A 17,500-nucleotide genomic window follows, 5' to 3' on the forward strand; every position below is an offset into this window, starting at 1 on the left:
CATCATCGGACAGATGTGTGGACAGATGTGTGGACAGATGTGTGGACAGATGTGTGGACAGGCGGAGAGCAAACAGGGTTTCTGTTGTGATCAGTCACCTTTCAGCTAAATGTTTAGTCGGTTGGTTCTGTCCTTTAAATGGTGTCGGTTGGATCCGATCGGAGGTGAATCAGTAAACTGTGTTTGGTTTAAACATGTACGGAGTTACAACACGACGGTGAACATGTGAACAGACATCAGAGAAGCTGTTTTACAGCTGCTGCTGCTGCTGTGATGGTTTTAATGTCCTTCCTTGTTGGTTTTGGATGAGCCTTTCAAAAGGGATCTTCATAGTCTGTGTTTTTCTTCCGTTTTGTTTGTTAGTTGGAGTTTAAATGACGTTAATCATGTCAGGATAGAAGCTTTTATCTCCACTCAGGAGTTATACAATTTGTATTAAAGTAAATTTGGGTACTTAAAGGACTTTTAAATACTTGAATCCTGGTGAAATATGTTGAAGATACGTTGAAGATCTGTTTCTAGGATAACCAACGACATGTCGGGATTATCTGAAACACGTCTTGTTTTTCATGCTTCTGTACATTTTCCGTCACATTCCCCAGAGTTTCGTGTTGCGGCTGGTTGGTCGTCGCTGCTCGCTTCATATTTCAGGGAGGGAAACCCCTGAGGGAAGGCTACGCTCTGCAGCCCTCTGGCATTAATAACCTCTTCAATTAGTCTTCTTAAAGTGGAATATTTCATATTTGTCTTTTCCTTAAACTGATGCATGACAAAGATGCCGTCGCAGTAGATGGAGAAACGTTACTTTTTGGAGGAAACGTCTCCTACAGGAGACAACATGGAGGAATGTGGAGGAGACGACAGCCTGCAGCTTCTCCAACTCTAGTTTATTGGAAACGTCGACTACGTTGTCAAACATGTCGGGTGACTCTGAACATCACAAAACCAGCTTCAGACAAAGGAAGTGACTTCAGTCGGGCTGAACTGAAGATTTACAGATAATTTGGGGGTCAAAAGTTTTGTGCAGTTCAGTTTTGATTGTTAGTTTGTTACGCAACCAACATGGTCTGCAGTATTTCTGATCTCAGTTTTGATCAGTCAATTTGTTTGTGGACAAAAAAATGTATCACACCAACTGCTTTAATAATTGATTAGTCATTCATAGTGATTTTTTAAATGAAATAATTCTTTAATCCTCTGACTGCAGCTTTTTAAATTAAATTTTTCCTGTTTCCTTCAGTCCTCTTTGATAACAAACTGAATATATTTCAGTTGTTTATTATTGGACACAACAAGACATCCAACAAAACCTGTGTTCAGTTCTTACTGATTTAATCTGACTGCATATTCTAGTGCCCACATGAGGATCTGTCTGATTCAGCTCAGCAGGTGATCACTCGCCTCGTACCTTCACTTCACAGTTATTAATCAGAGTGTCGGGGCAAAACAGAAAACCTTTCAAAAGTAGAGACAATCGGTAAAAATACATCGTTGCTCTTCTGGTCCGACATGAGGCCGACGAGGGTGTGATGATCACAGGTTCACTGTTCATGGTAAAACAACAGTCTTACAAACTCACAACCTTCACATCTTTTAGTTTGTCCAAATAAAATCTATTACTAAACGTTATCAGCACATGAAACCACACGTTGAAGAAAAATAACGCAGCAGAGCATCGACGAACAGACTGAAAACTTGATTTATCGGATAAATAAAATAATACATATATATATATATTTATAAAGTTTATCCTGATGATAGCTGGGTAGTCACCTGTGGGTAGTCACCTGTGGGTAGTAGTCACCTTTTGCCTCACTCACCTGCTGCTCTGATGATCAGCTGACAGATATTCTGAGACGCATATGTCCTCTGATGTGTGTGTTTTCCTCCATGTTTTCTAGCCTCCCTGATCCAGCGTCTCCGACCTCTCTGCTCTCTGCAGAATATTCACATGATGAATCATGAGTTGTGTTCAGTCTGCTGAGCTGGAAACGTCGGGGTGTGAATGTTCCTGTGGCAGGTCTTTACGTCTCTGCTGTTCTGGAGGGTCGATTCAGAGGACCTCGGTCCTTTTACGTATATCCTCCTCCATGATACAGCTCACATTAAAAGTAGTCTGCCTCAGTGATTCAATGTTAAAGTTATGCTTTTCTAGAGAACTTCATCAGCACAGCAGGATGTTTATTTACAGGATAGAGTCATTATTTCAAGACTGCATCAAACTAATAACCACATGACCACTAAAACAAGCGCTGATTGGTGGAATCATTCTTAAAAATTCATGCAGGCCATCAAAGGATCCTTTCAGTATTTCTTCTGCACATAAATATGTTTCAAAGTTTATAATATCCTAATGTGAAGCTTCAGTGGCCTGAGTTTGTTAAATGAAGACGGTGTCGAAGAAAAACGGCATGTTTTCCTCGTTGATCTGCAGCGAACACATTTTAACATAACGAGGACATTTTCCATCAGAAGGTCTGATGGTAGAAGGAGATTGATGAACTAGGAGCCGGTCTGTAGACGCCAGCCAGCCTCTCTGGAGGCCGGCTCTGTTTCCGCCTCTGGTGTCTAAATGGAGAAGTTCGGTGCATGTTTGACAACCGGCTGCATTATTTACAGACATAAAGAAACTATGAATGTAGTTTTATTAACCTGAAAACACCAACAGACCAGAGGCACTCAATACAATCTTCATCTGAGGTTGAACTTCAATGTAGGATGAGTTATAAATATCACCTAATATATACTGAACAGTATAAAGTTGAATACAGTTTAATAGAAGCTGTTTACAGACAGTTAGAAACCACAGAAACATTCTGTTATATAATTGTGGAGTTTGGAGAGGAGAGAGAGAAGAGCAGCATAGCGTGTTCAGACTGATTGGTGTTGAAGACTAAAGATCTTTTGTTCGATCTTCCTCCTTCATGCGGTGTTGGACCTTCTGCAATTTCTGTAGAACAACTTAAAAAAACAACTGAAGACACATCTGTTGAAATCGGCCTTTACTCTTTCCCTTTCTCATATTGTTAACATTTCTTTTGATGTTATTGTTGTGAAGCATTTTGTGACTTTGTCTGTGAAAGGTTCCATAATAAATAATATAAATATCATAAGATATAAACTGTAATCTGTGTCGTCTGTTGTGTTTCAGAACGACCAGCAGCTGGACTGTGCTCTGGACCTGATGAGGCGTCTGCCTCCTCAGCAGATCGAGAAGAACCTCAGTGACCTCATCGACCTGGTGAGTTAATGACCTCACAGGATGAACACACAAACACACACACACACACACACACACACACGTGTTAGTTTTAACGTGTTCTTTTTAATGTTTTCAGTTTGCTGTGTTAGTTTTAACGTGTTAGGTTTAACGTGTTCTTTTTAACGTGTTAGGTTTACCGTGTTCTTTTTAACGTGTTAGGTTTACCGTGTTCTTTTTAACGTGTTAGGTTTAACGTGTTCTTTTTAACGTGTTAGGTTTACCGTGTTCTTTTTAACGTGTTAGGTTTACCGTGTTCTTTTTAACGTGTTAGGTTTAACGTGTTCTTTTTACCGTGTTAGGTTTAACGTGTTCTTTTTAACGTGTCAGGTTTACCGTGTTCTTTTTAACGTGTCAGGTTTACCGTGTTCTTTTTAACGTGTTAGGTTTACCGTGTTCTTTTTAACGTGTTAGGTTTACCGTGTTCTTTTTAACGTGTTAGGTTTACCGTGTTCTTTTTAACGTGTTAGGTTTACCGTGTTCTTTTTAACGTGTTAGGTTTACCGTGTTAGGTTTACTGGAGCAGCTCCAGCTCAGGCTCCATCAGACACATCAGATCACACTTCCACCTGTTTCCACTGCAGCTTGTTTTGTAGGTAGATCCGCTCCTTCTGAGCCGGACCCCTCCCCCCCTCACCTTCCTCCTCCCTCACCTTTCACACACACCCTCCACCCTCCCCCGACAGCTCCTCTCTCTTAAGCTTGCAACCGCTGTGTCCGCTTGTTAGTGATGATTATCACAGCTGTCAATCACCTGCACTGCCGGATGCTGTTTGGCTCCTAAAAACACAGTCACCTGGAATCACCTCTTCCTCCTCTTCGTCCTCTTCCTCCTCCTCTCTGATCTGTTTTCTACCTGACCTAGCTGGGCTTTGTCTTTCAGCCAGGTGTGTGTGTGTCTGTGTCTGTCTGTCTGTCTGTGTGTGTTTGTATGTGTCTGTCTGTGTGTGTGTGTGTCTCTCTTGTGTGTGTGTCTGTCTGTCTGTCTGTCTGTCTGTCTGTCTGTCTGTCTGTCTGTGTGTGTGTGTCTGTGTGTCTGTGTGTGTGTGTGTGTGTGTGTGTGTTTTCAGGACAACAGGGCTTCCTTTGTGTCTCTGCTGTGATGCAGGAGGATGTCCCGAGGTCCTGAGGGGTCTCCGTGTCCCTCTATGAGAACTAATTTGTCCCCCTCATCCTCCACATATTAAGTTTCTGCAGATATTTTATTGTCGTCTTCTTTTTGGCTGAAACTGGACTGAGAGAAAGACGAGAGCTTTAAAGTAACAAAATATCTCAGTCTGATGTCTCGTGCTCTTTAAGTCATGCAGAACATATTTAATGAGATGTGAGGAGCTCAGATGTATTTTCTTCTCTGTGTTTTATTTCCAGGTGCCCAGTCTGTGTGAGGACCTGCTGTCCTCTGTGGACCAGCCCCTGAAGATCGCCCGTGACAAGGTGGTGGGGAAAGACTACCTGCTCTGTGATTACAACCGAGACGGCGACTCCTACAGGTGGACTTCATGACTGCACTTCAGTCATAGAACAGAAACATGAAGTACATTAGAAAACTGGCCACAGACAGTTACTGACAGCAGGGACCTTTTCTGAACAAACAAAACAAACGCTGCAGCTCAAAATCCACTTTTTGTCAAATATATTTGATCAGAATCAACACGTGGAACAGGAATAAAGTGAATTATAATGTTGAACCACACGGACACGTAGCTTGATTTTAATTTTAAATATTAACTGCTGGATGTTCTTGTGTCACGACAGTCTGGTGTTCATCAGGGACAAACTGAGTCTGTATAACAGCAGTTCAATTTAGCAGTAGTTCTTATTCAAGAAGAAATACCACGTTGTTCTCTCAAAACTGGAAAGTTGAATTCACAATTAATAATATGTCACGTTGCTCAGTTCAGTAAACTGATTATTGTAATTATTGATAAAAAAAATTTCGGGCTTTTTTATCATTATAGTGATTTTTAATGTTGGGACAAAACAACATTTTTTGGTTTTTATATCAAAATTTAAATAAAAACTGAACTCATTATTGTAAATGACTAATTCACTATAATTTAGTGAAATATGTGGATCTCCTGCAGCAGCTTCCTGTCACTGAAGTGACTGAAGGTTTACAGACACTTCATGATGTCACCACGTCTGATGTGTACTCGGACCCTCGTTAACTCTGACCTCTCACCCCTCAGATCCCCGTGGAGTAATAAGTACGAACCTCCCATCGAGGATGGAGCGATGCCTTCAGCTCGCCTCAGGAAACTGGAGGTTGAAGCCAACAATGCCTTCGACCAGTACAGAGATCTGTGAGTAGCAGCAGATCTAACGGGGAGCTTCAGACACACCGTCTGTGTCGTCCTCTTGTGACCTCTGACCTCTTCGTCCTCAGGTACTTCGAGGGGGGCGTGTCTTCCGTGTACCTGTGGGACCTGGATCATGGCTTTGCAGGAGTTATTCTCATCAAGAAGGCCGGCGACGGATCCAAGAAGATCAAGGGGTGCTGGGACTCCATCCACGTGGTGGAGGTGCAGGTGGGTGCCGACGATCACGTCTGAAAACACACTTTTATTCATGAAAGTTAACCTGTGGTCACATGACGGTAACATGACAGTAACGTGGCAGTAATATGATGGTAACGTGACAGTAATATGACAGTAATATGACGGTAACATGACAGTAACGTGGCAGTAATATGATGGTAACGTGACAGTAATATGACAGTAATGTGACAGTAATATGACGGTAATGTGACAGTAATGTGGCGGTAATGTGACAGTAATGTGACGGTAATATGACGGTAATGTGACAGTAATATGACGGTAATGTGACAGTAATGTGGCGGTAATGTGACAGTAATATGACGGTAATGTGGCAGTAATGTGACAGTAATATGACGGTAATGTGGCAGTAATGTGACGGTAATGTGACAGTAATGTGGCAGTAATGTGACGGTAATGTGACAGTAATGTGACAGTAATGTGACGGTAATGTGACATTAATATGACGGTAATGTGACAGTAATGTGACGGTAATGTGACGGTAATGTGACAGTAATGTGGCAGTAATGTGACAGTAATGTGGCAGTAATGTGACAGTAATATGACGGTAATGTGACAGTAATATGACGGTAATGTGACAGTAATGTGGCAGTAATATGACGGTAACGTGGCAGTAATATGACGGTAACGTGGCAGTAATATGGTGGTAACGTGACGGTAGCGTGACAGTAGCGTGATGGTAATGGGAAGATAATGTGGTGGTGACGTGGCGGTAGCGTGACGGTAGCGTGATGGTAATGGGAAGATAACGTGGTGGTGACGTGGCGGGTAACGTAACATTAATGTGACGTGGCGGTGATGTGACGTGTAATGTGACGGTAACGTGTAACGTGGCGGTAACGTGAAGGTAACGTGGCGGTAACGTTGTGTGAAACTGAATACTATTTGTGCTTGTTGTGTGTGTTTGTGTGAACAGGAGAAGTCCAGCGGTCGCACTGCTCACTACAAACTCACCTCCACCGTCATGCTGTGGCTCCAGACAACCAAGACTGGCTCCGGCACCATGAACCTGGGGGGCAGCCTCACGAGACAGGTGGGGGGGGGGGGCGCTACACTCAACACAAGCCTGCTGCTGACTTTATCCAGCCGGAATGTTGTTCATGAAGTCTGCTTGTTTCACAGATGGAGAAAGACGAGACGGTCGGAGAGTCCTCACCTCACATCGCCAACATCGGACGCCTCGTTGAAGTCAGTAGAGATGATGTTATCAGAGTTTGTTGTTGTTAAAGCAGGAAGATCACTGCAGTCTTACTGATGAGGATGATGAGAATCAGGGCTGCTGATATTTAAAGAGCTTTAAAAGTCACAGTGTACTCACACTAATCTGGAAGCAGCCGTGTGATAATTAAACTAAATACATCAACAAACTATCATCAAAGTAAATATGTAATGTGAAAAAAAAAACACTTAAAACTTGTAAAGGAGGATCTTCATTTTATTTATTTATTCATTTTAAAGGCATCCTGATTATATGTTCAAATATTTATTACATATGTTCATATGTTTATTATATTACATGATATGTTCATATGTTTATTACATATGTTCATATATTTATTACATAATATGTTCATATATTTATTACATGATATGTTCATATATTTATTATATTACATATGTTCATATATTTATTACATATTTATTATATTACATATGTTCATATATTTATTACATATGTTCATATGTTTATTATGTTACATGATATGTTCATATATTTATTATATTACATATGTTCATATATTTATTACATATGTTCATATGTTTATGTTACATGATATGTTCATATATTTATTATATTACATATGTTCATATATTTATTACATATGTTCATATATTTATTACATGATATGTTCATATATTTATTATATTACATATGTTCATATATTTATTACATATGTTCATATATTTATTACATGATATGTTCATATATTTATTACATATGTTTATATATGTATTACATATGTTCATATGTTTATTACATATGTTCATATATTTATTACATATGTTTATATATGTATTACATATGTTTATTACATATGTTCATATATTTATTACATGATATGTTCATGTTTATTACATATGTTCATATATGTATTACATATGTTCATATGTTTATTACATATGTTCATATATTTATTACATGATATGTTAATATGTTTATTACATATGTTTATTACATGATATGTTCATATGTTTATTACATATGTTCATATATTTATTACATGATATGTTTATATATGTATTACATATGTTCATATGTTTATTAAATATGTTCATATATTTATTACATGATATGTTCATATGTTTATTACATATGTTTATTACATATGTTCATATATGTATTACATATGTTCACATGTTTATTACATATGTTCATATATTTATTACATGATATGTTCATATGTTTATTACATATGTTCATATATTTATTACATGATATGTTCATATATTTATTACATGATATGTTCATATGTTTATTACATATGTTTATTACATATGTTCATATATGTATTACATATGTTCATATGTTTATTACATATGTTCATATATTTATTACATGATATGTTCATATGTTTATTACATATGTTTATTAAATGATATGTTCATATGTTTATTACATGATATGTTCATATATTTATTACATATGTTTATTACATATGTTCATATATGTATTACATATGTTCATATATTTATTACATATGTTTATTACATATGTTCATATATTTATTACATGATATGTTCATATATTTATTACATGATATGTTCATATGTTTATTACATATGTTCATATGTTTACAACATATGTTTATTAAATGATATGTTCATATGTTTATTACATATGTTCATATATTTATTACATGATATGTTCATATATTTATTACATATGTTTATTACATATGTTCATATATGTATTACATATGTTCATATATGTATTACATATGTTTATTACATATGTTCATATATTTATTACATGATATGTTCATATGTTTATTACATATGTTTATTACATATGTTCATATATGTATTACATATGTTCATATGTTTATTACATATGTTCATATATTTATTACATGATATGTTAATATGTTTATTACATATGTTTATTACATGATATGTTCATATGTTTATTACATATGTTCATATATTTATTACATGATATGTTTATATATGTATTACATATGTTCATATGTTTATTACATATGTTCATATATTTATTACATGATATGTTCATATGTTTATTACATATGTTTATTACATATGTTCATATATGTATTACATATGTTCATATGTTTATTACATATGTTCATATATTTATTACATGATATGTTCATATGTTTATTACATATGTTCATATATTTATTACATGATATGTTCATATATTTATTACATGATATGTTCATATGTTTATTACATATGTTTATTACATATGTTCATATATGTATTACATATGTTCATATGTTTATTACATATGTTCATATATTTATTACATGATATGTTCATATGTTTATTACATATGTTTATTAAATGATATGTTCATATGTTTATTACATATGTTCATATATTTATTACATGATATGTTCATATATTTATTACATATGTTTATTACATATGTTCATATATGTATTACATATGTTCATATATTTATTACATATGTTCATATGTTTATTACATATGTTCATATATTTATTACATGATATGTTCATATATTTATTACATGATATGTTCATATGTTTATTACATATGTTCATATGTTTACAACATATGTTTATTAAATGATATGTTCATATGTTTATTACATATGTTCATATATTTATTACATGATATGTTCATATATTTATTACATATGTTTATTACATATGTTCATATATGTATTACATATGTTCATATATGTATTACATATGTTCATATGTTTATTACATATGTTCATATATTTATTACATGATATGTTCATATGTTTATTACATATGTTCATATGTTTATTACATGATATGTTTATATATTTATTACATGATATGTTTATTACATGATATGTTCATATGTTTATGACATGATATGTTCATATGTTTATTACATGATATGTTCATATGTTTATTACATGATATGTTTATATATATTTACATGGAACGCTGCCTTGTTTAAATGGAACATAAAGTTCTGAACGACGCTGAACATTTAGACCGTCTTCATTCTTGTTTCAGGACATGGAGAACAAGATCCGCTCCACACTGAATGAAATCTACTTTGGGAAGACCAAAGACATCGTCAACGGCCTGAGGTACTGCTACCCGACAGGGTCACTTCCTGTGACATCACATCCTGTCAGCACCTCTGTTCTTCTGAATGTCTGTCAGTCACTTTACTTCTTATACAGGATGGACGTTCAGGACTCTGTAGTAACATAAGTCTGATATTTAGCTCCTTCCTCCTCCTCCTCCTCCTCCACCAATCTTTTTTTTTTTGTTATTACTTTTTCGTTCCACATTTCCAGTGTCCCTCTTATCGTTGTCTGTCCTCTGGTTAATCCCTCTGTGCCCTCTTCCTCCTCCTCCATCCTCATATTCCTCCTCCAGATCTATTGAGTCTTTGCCTGATAACCAAAAGTACCGTCAGCTCCAGAAGGAGCTGTCCCAGGTTCTGACCCAGCGTCAGATCTTCATAGACTAGCGGGTCAGAGGTACAGCAGCATGGAGGACATGTTTGTAACGTGTGTTCTGAACTCTAACTGCACGTCCTCCAGGTGTCCCCGAGAACACACATTTAATATGAGGAACACATGGAGAAGCTTCTCTGTGTGTGTGTGTGTGTGTGTGTGTGTGTGTGTGTGTGTGTGTGTGTGTGTGTGTTGTTGTTGTTGTTGAGGAGTAACGAGCACTCACCCTGTCAGTATTTAAATGAGTCACCACCGGCTCGTTCGGCTGTTTGTTGCCTAATAAGAATTTTTGATGTCGTGTTTATTTGTCCCGTCGAAGGAAACGTGTGTGAAATAAAAAGATCAAAAGTTTATCAGATCACTGTAAACATGAAGTAAACATATAGTAAACATGCAGTAAACATGAAATGAACATATAGTAAACATGCAGTAAACATGAAGTAAACATGAAGTAAACATGCAGTAAACATGAAATGAACATATAGTAAACATGCAGTAAACATGAAGTAAACATGAAGTAAACATCCAGTAAACATGCAGTAAGCATGAAGTAAACATGCAGTAAGGATGCAGTGAACATGCAGTGAACATGCAGTGAAATCCAGTGAACATCCAGTAAACATGCAGTGAACATGCAGTAAACATGCAGTGAACATGCAGTGAACATGCAGTGAACATGCAGTGAAAATAAGTTTCATCATTTTTTTTTTCTTAAATTAAATCTTTTTCTCCTCATTTCCTGCATCAGCTTGTTTTTCCTGGTTCTTCTTCTACTCTTTAATGACTGATGATAGTCTGCCTCAACTTCCTGTAATTAATCTGAAAGTGTGAACCACAAAAATAGTTTTTACTGCCTGCTAACAAGCCGAACTGTGGTTGAGTTGGATCCGGACCGAGATACCTGTTCACTGTTCTGATGTTTCACACCTGCTGTGGTGGTTTGTGTTAAATCACCCTGAAGCTCATCTGAAAGGTAGAAAATGTCTCGGATGATAAAAAGTACTGGAGGAGATCCAGCAGGTTCAAAACTGGATTTCACTGCATGCAGACCAACAAACTGGATGTTCCGTGTGTGCCGTGTTCATACATGTAGTGTGTTGATCCTCCATGTTCTCCTCAGAGAAGACGTGGAAACTAACTAACATGCTAACAGTTTTACTCCTGGACCTCCAGAGAGTCTGTCTGTCCTCCTGTTTGACCTCCACTGACACTCTCTCTCCTCTCTCTCTCCCCTCTCTCTCCTCTCTCTCTTCCCTCTCCCTTCTCTCCCCTCTCTCTCCTCTCTCTCTCTCTCTCTCTCCTCTGTTTCTCCTCACAGGAGCGTCCAGACTCTGGCTGACAAGTCGAAGCAGGAGGCTCTCAAGGTCGATCTGATGGAGGCGCTGAAACGCAAACATAACAGCTAGAGCTGCTCCTGTTTCTGTCTCTCCGTGTCTCTCTGCCATCGTGTCTCTTTCTCTCGTCTGTCTGCGCCTCCTTCACCCTGTCTGCGCCTCCTTCACCGCTGCACTCTGTTTATTTGTGGGAAAACGAAAAAGGAGAAAATGCTTAGCTTTTTATTTGTTTTATTTTTTTCGGTCTGTTTTTTTGTTTTCATGCATCTCATCTGCCATGAAGCGCACCCCCCCCCCCCCCGCCCCCCTCGCCGAATATAATGATAGTATTACCACGGTAACGCTAATCTTCCAGCGTGAGGGTCCGTTGTAGTAACCATCCCTGATGTCCTCTCGGCTGACGTGTCCTCGGTCCGTCCTCCTCTGGGACGAGGGGACGGCTGTGGGCGGCGTCCTCCTTCTGTTCATCACCTTTATTTCCGTCTCCGACTCCCGCCTGATATATTTGTATAGAAATCTAACTGTCAGTGTGAGACTGTCGTCCTCCGGGACAACAGGAAGCTCTGTCCCCTGTAGGACGTGGACACGTCCACCTTTTAAACATGGAGACGAACTGTTATCATCACCACCACGTCCACCCTCTTCCTCCTCCTCCTCCTCCTCCTCCACTGTGTATAACATGACAGTTGCTTCCCCTCTCTCCAGCTTCTTCTTCCTCTCTTCACCTGCTGCGTCTTTGTTGGGGGTCACAGTTTGTCTTCGTGTCTCAGTGGAAACCTTCGGCTGTTTCCACCTCGGAGGGGAATCTTTTGTTGTATTTTTTTGTTTTTTTGTTTTAATTTTGTAAAGCTTATGATTCATATTGTATTAGAGCCTCCAGCAACAATAAAAACAGTAAAAAGCTACACTGGCTCTTGTAGTTTTTATTCTTCATGTTGATGTGCGTCACTCTGCAGGTCCTGGACAGAATAACAGACCTTAAAGAAAGCAGCTCTGAAAATTCAGCTGAGCATTTAGAAGCAGTGTGTAAAGATTCAGAGATGCTGAACATGAAAATGATTACCTACGACTACATTCGAGTGGGTCATAAACTTTTAAACATGTTGCTGCTAAATTGGGGCTTAAAGTAAAGTATTACTGAAAGGATGGACATTTAAGGTTGTGTTTACATGTGTTTGTCCAACTCTGTGAATTGGAGGATTTTTATGTCTGCATCAGAGGTAGTGATTTAAAAATAAAAAAGTTGAGCTTCCACATAAAATTAACATGTTTCTCATCTTTTTCTGAAGAACATGTCTAAACTCTGAACTCATCATAGAGAAAAAAAGTAGGGAAAAAAGCAAATTAAAGTACCTTTCTATTGATATATCATTTTATATAAATTTTAATTTCATATATTCTATAAAAAAAAAAAATTGGGTTTGTTTATTAGTTTTTCCGGCTGTTTTTCTGCCAAAACTCCAAAAAGAGTTATTTTTATTTAAGTGTGAAGACGTGTTTTTATCTGACCTTTAAGAAGAGCAAGATATATTTGCATTTGTTGAGATTTGTATTTCCTGAAATGTAAACGTGTTCCTGGAGACGTTCAGCAGCCTGAACACAGCAGGTGGAGGCTGTGATGCTGCCGCTCGGCCACCAGGGGGCGCGATCACACAACATCCGCTCAGCTCCCAGTCTCTCAACTCCTCTGGAGTTTTTAGCATCCGGTCAGACCTCCGAAATTCAACAGTTATTTGTATATTTATAACCCTTCTGAAAGGTGAGTTTTCCGTCTGTTAACATGTTCATGAGAATAATAAGAGTGTCTGACTTCGTTTTTTATAAAAACAATTGCGTTTCTTGGCAGATTTTTGTAAACGAACATTAAGGAGTTAAAAAGCAACTGGTTTGAGGAGTTCATGGTAATTATTAACTGGGTGAAAGGAGGAGGAACAAAGATAGTTTGAGAGATTTCTATTTGATATTTAAAGTTTTATTATGTTTCCTGAAGCACTTTAAAGACTTTTGTTGTAAAAAAAAAAAAAAGTGAGCGATGTGGTTTTCAGCTCAGCAGATAAACAGGCTGCAGTCTTTAATCAATCAGCTGTTCTGTTTTAATAAATGAAGCTTCATTTATTATCTGTAGTGGTTTCTGTTAAACTCTGTCTCTCTCTCTGTGTGTGTCTCTCTGTGTCTCTCTCTCTCTGTGTCTCTGTGTGTCTCTCTCTCTCTCTGTCTCTCTGTGTCTCTCTCTCTCTCTCTGTGTCTCTCTCTCTCTGTGTCTCTCTGTGTGTCTCTCTCTCTCTCTGTCTCTCTGTGTCTCTCTGTGTCTCTCTCTCTCTCGCTCTCTCTCTCTCTCTCTGTCTCTCTGTGTCTCTGTGTCTCTCTCTCTCTGTCTCTCTGTGTGTGTCTCTCTCTCTCTCTGTCTCTCTGTGTCTCTGTGTCTCTCTCTCTCTGTCTCTCTGTGTGTGTCTCTCTCTCTCTCTGTCTCTCTGTGTCTCTCTCTCTCTCTCTCTCTCTCTCTCTCTCTCTCTCTCTCTCTGTGTCTCTCTCTCTCTGTCTCTCTCTCTCTCTCTCTCTCTCTCTCTCTCTCTCTCTCTCTCTGTGTCTCTGTGTCTCTCTCTCTCAGGTTTATGATAATGAGGAGCTCCAGGGGGAGCAGGAGCCATTTTCATCCGTGGAGCGGAGCTGCGCGGACGGACCGGAGGTGCTGCTGCTGCCGCGGTTGTTGTTGCCGTGTGAGAGAGAGAGAGAGAGAGAGAGAGAGAGAGAGAGTTTGTTTGTGTGACAGCAGCTCCGGCCGAGGTGACTGCGGGTCCCCGTCCTGTCCCCGTCCTGTCCCCGTCCTGAGAGCAGCCGGGTGCCCGGAGAGCGCGCGCCGTGAGAGCATGGCTCCTCCGCCACAAAGGGAAACTCCGCGGCGGAAAGTTTGAAGCAGAACGAGCGGCGGGATTCGAGACGCGGCGGAGCTGCAAGTGAGCAGAGATGCACTTCGTTAACGGGGATGTGTTGCTGATACTGTGGTGGTGGGAGCTGCTTTCTGTGGTGCAGTCTTACACCGTCCACCTCCGTGAGCACGCGGGGCAGAGGACGCTGGTGGCCGGCGTGGAGCGCGGCGCGCGGTGCGCTCTGGATCAGGTCCTCGCACCCAGGTTCACGGAGCGCTTCCTGGAGACGGACGCGGCGGCGGGCAGGGTGTCGGTGTCGGTGTCGGACTCGGTGAGATGCCCCCCGCTGCGCTCCAACCCCTTCACCGTGTTCACCGTGGAGGACTGCACGGACTCCGGCCACAGGCACCTCCTCACCAGCCAGTACGACGTGCACGTTCACGGCAGGAACTGTTCCAGCACGCGGAGGAGGACAGCTCAGTGGGACATGGAGGTGCTGAGTTTGTTCAGCAGCCACAGCGGCCGCAGCTCGGACTGCCACCAGGCTCACTCTGCTTTATTTCCCGTGGGGGGGCTGCTGCCGGGACCCCCGGTCCGCTGCAGAGTCGCCAACAGCCGGGAGTTCTACTTCTCTGATGGGGACCTGCTGGTGTCTGAGACTCTGTGCTGGAGGCAGGACACCCTCCGGGAGATGGACCTGCTCTGTGACCTGCTCACAGGAAACGGACCGAGCTCCGTCTCCATCCACTGGCGGGTCGGGCCGGGCCCCTTCAGGCAGGCCCACCTGGGGAAGCTGTTGGTGAAGGCGGCTCGGTCCGGTTCGGGGATCGTGAGCCGGAGGAGGAGGAGCACCAACAGCAGCCCCCAGTTCCAGCCCCCCATGTACCAGGTGTCTGTGGCGGAGAACAAGCCGGCCGGGACCGCCGTGGTTCTGTTGAGAGCGGTGGACGTGGATGAAGGGGAGGCGGGCCGGCTGGAGTATTTCATAGAGGCTCTCTTCGACAGCCGCTCCAACAACCTGTTCGCCGTGGACCCGGCCAGCGGCGCCGTGTCCACGGTGGAGGTGCTGGACCGGGAGACGAAGGACACTCACGTGTTTCGTGTGACCGCGGTGGACCACGGCACGCCGAGACGCACGGCCATGGCCACGCTCACCATCACGGTCAGGGACGCCAACGACCACGACCCGGTGTTCGAGCAGCAGGACTACAAGGAGAGCATCAGGGAGAACTTGGAGATCGGCTACGAGGTTCTGACGGTGAGGGCCACGGACGGGGACGCCCCCGTTAACGGGAACATCCTCTACCACATCCTCAACAATAACGGCTCCAACGATGTGTTTGAGATCGACTCCAGGTCCGGTGTGATCCGCACCAAAGGCCTGGTGGACCGGGAGGAGGTGGAGGCCTACATGCTGTTAGTGCAGGCCAACGATCAGGGTCGTGACCCCGGGCCGCGCAGCGCCACCGCCACCGTTCACATCGTGGTGGAGGACGACAACGACAACGCCCCGCAGTTCAGCGAGAAACGCTACGTGGTCCAGGTGCCGGAGGACAGGACCCCCAACACGGAGATCCTACAGGTCACCGCCACCGACCGGGACCGAGGGAGCAACGCCGTCGTGCACTTCAGCATCATGAGCGGGAACACCCGCGGCCAGTTCTACATCGACGCACAGACGGGTCAGATGGACCTGGTGAGCCACCTGGACTACGAGGCCAACAAAGAGTACACGCTGAGGATCCGAGCTCAGGACGGGGGACGCCCTCCGCTGTCCAACATCAGCGGCCTGGTCACCGTGCAGGTGCTGGACGTCAACGACAACGCGCCCATCTTCGTCAGCACCCCGTTCCAGGCCACGGTTCTGGAGAACGTGCCGCTGGGTTACTCCATCCTCCACATCCAGGCGGTGGACGCAGACTCTGCGGAGAACTCCCGGCTGGAGTACCGCCTCACGGAGACCACGCCCAACTTCCCCTTCAGCATCAACAACAGCACGGGCTGGATCGTGGTGGCGGCCGAGCTGGACAGAGAGAGCGTCGACTTCTACAACTTTGGCGTGGAGGCCCGAGACCACGGCTACCCGGTGATGTCGTCCTCCGCCAGCATCAGCATGACCATCCTGGACGTGAACGACAACAACCCCGAGTTCACTCAGAAGGCCTATTACATGCGGCTGAACGAGGACGCGGCCGTGGGGACCAGCGTGGTGACGGTGTCCGCCGTGGACCAGGACATCAACAGCGTGGTGACCTACCAGATATCCAGCGGGAACACCCGCAACAGGTTCTCCATCACCAGTCAGAGCGGCGGCGGCCTCATTACTCTGGCGCTGCCGCTGGACTACAAACTGGAGCGTCAGTACGTCCTCACCGTCACCGCCAGCGACGGCACCCGCTTCGACACCGCCAAGGTGTTCGTGAACGTCACGGACGCCAACACGCACCGGCCCGTGTTCCAGAGCTCCCACTACACCGTCAACATCAACGAGGACCGGCCGGTGGGCACCACGGTGGTCGTGATCAGCGCCACCGACGAGGACACGGGCGAGAACGCTCGCATCACCTACTTCATGGACGACAGCATCCCTCAGTTCGACATTGACTCCGACTCCGGCGCCGTCACCACTCAGATGGAGCTGGACTACGAGGACCAGGTGTCCTACACGCTCGCCATCACGGCGCGGGATAACGGCATCCCGCAGAAGTCCGACACCACCTACCTGGAGATCCTGGTGAACGACGTGAACGACAACTCGCCCCGCTTCCTCAGAGACCACTATGTGGGCTCCGTGATGGAGGACGTACCCGTGTTCACCAGCGTGGTCCAGGTGT

At 42.4% G+C, this 17,500-nt stretch overlaps 2 protein-coding genes across 3 annotated transcripts in view; both read left to right on the forward strand.

Moving 5' to 3' along the window:
• Positions 1 to 12,704, forward strand: part of capzb (capping actin protein of muscle Z-line subunit beta) — a 13,831-nt gene extending 1,127 nt beyond the window's left edge. The window contains exons 2-10 of one of the 2 annotated variants that reach the window (XM_069153364.1): positions 3,152 to 3,241; positions 4,628 to 4,749; positions 5,449 to 5,562; positions 5,646 to 5,787; positions 6,731 to 6,847; positions 6,937 to 7,002; positions 10,014 to 10,090; positions 10,386 to 10,489; positions 11,784 to 11,872. In XM_069153364.1, coding sequence (XP_069009465.1) covers positions 3,152 to 3,241; positions 4,628 to 4,749; positions 5,449 to 5,562; positions 5,646 to 5,787; positions 6,731 to 6,847; positions 6,937 to 7,002; positions 10,014 to 10,090; positions 10,386 to 10,479 — 822 coding nt within the window. In that variant the 3' untranslated portion in view covers positions 10,480 to 10,489; positions 11,784 to 11,872. Of the gene's footprint in view, positions 1 to 3,151; positions 3,242 to 4,627; positions 4,750 to 5,448; positions 5,563 to 5,645; positions 5,788 to 6,730; positions 6,848 to 6,936; positions 7,003 to 10,013; positions 10,091 to 10,385; positions 10,490 to 11,783 lie in introns of both variants that reach the window. The other variant, XM_069153372.1, reaches the window with a different exon arrangement.
• Positions 12,705 to 14,271: 1,567 nt separating this feature from the next.
• Positions 14,272 to 17,500, forward strand: part of celsr2 (cadherin, EGF LAG seven-pass G-type receptor 2) — an 83,783-nt gene continuing 80,554 nt past the window's right edge. Inside the window, exon 1 of the mRNA XM_069153383.1 lies at positions 14,272 to 17,500. This exon is cut by the window's right edge and continues 798 nt beyond it. Coding sequence (XP_069009484.1) covers positions 14,764 to 17,500 — 2,737 coding nt within the window. The 5' untranslated portion in view covers positions 14,272 to 14,763.

This window comes from Embiotoca jacksoni, unplaced genomic scaffold, assembly GCF_022577435.1.
Source record: "Embiotoca jacksoni isolate LCO1_2020_lvr unplaced genomic scaffold, fEmbJac1.0.p SCAF_1, whole genome shotgun sequence".
Lineage (NCBI taxonomy): Eukaryota > Metazoa > Chordata > Actinopteri > Embiotocidae > Embiotoca > Embiotoca jacksoni.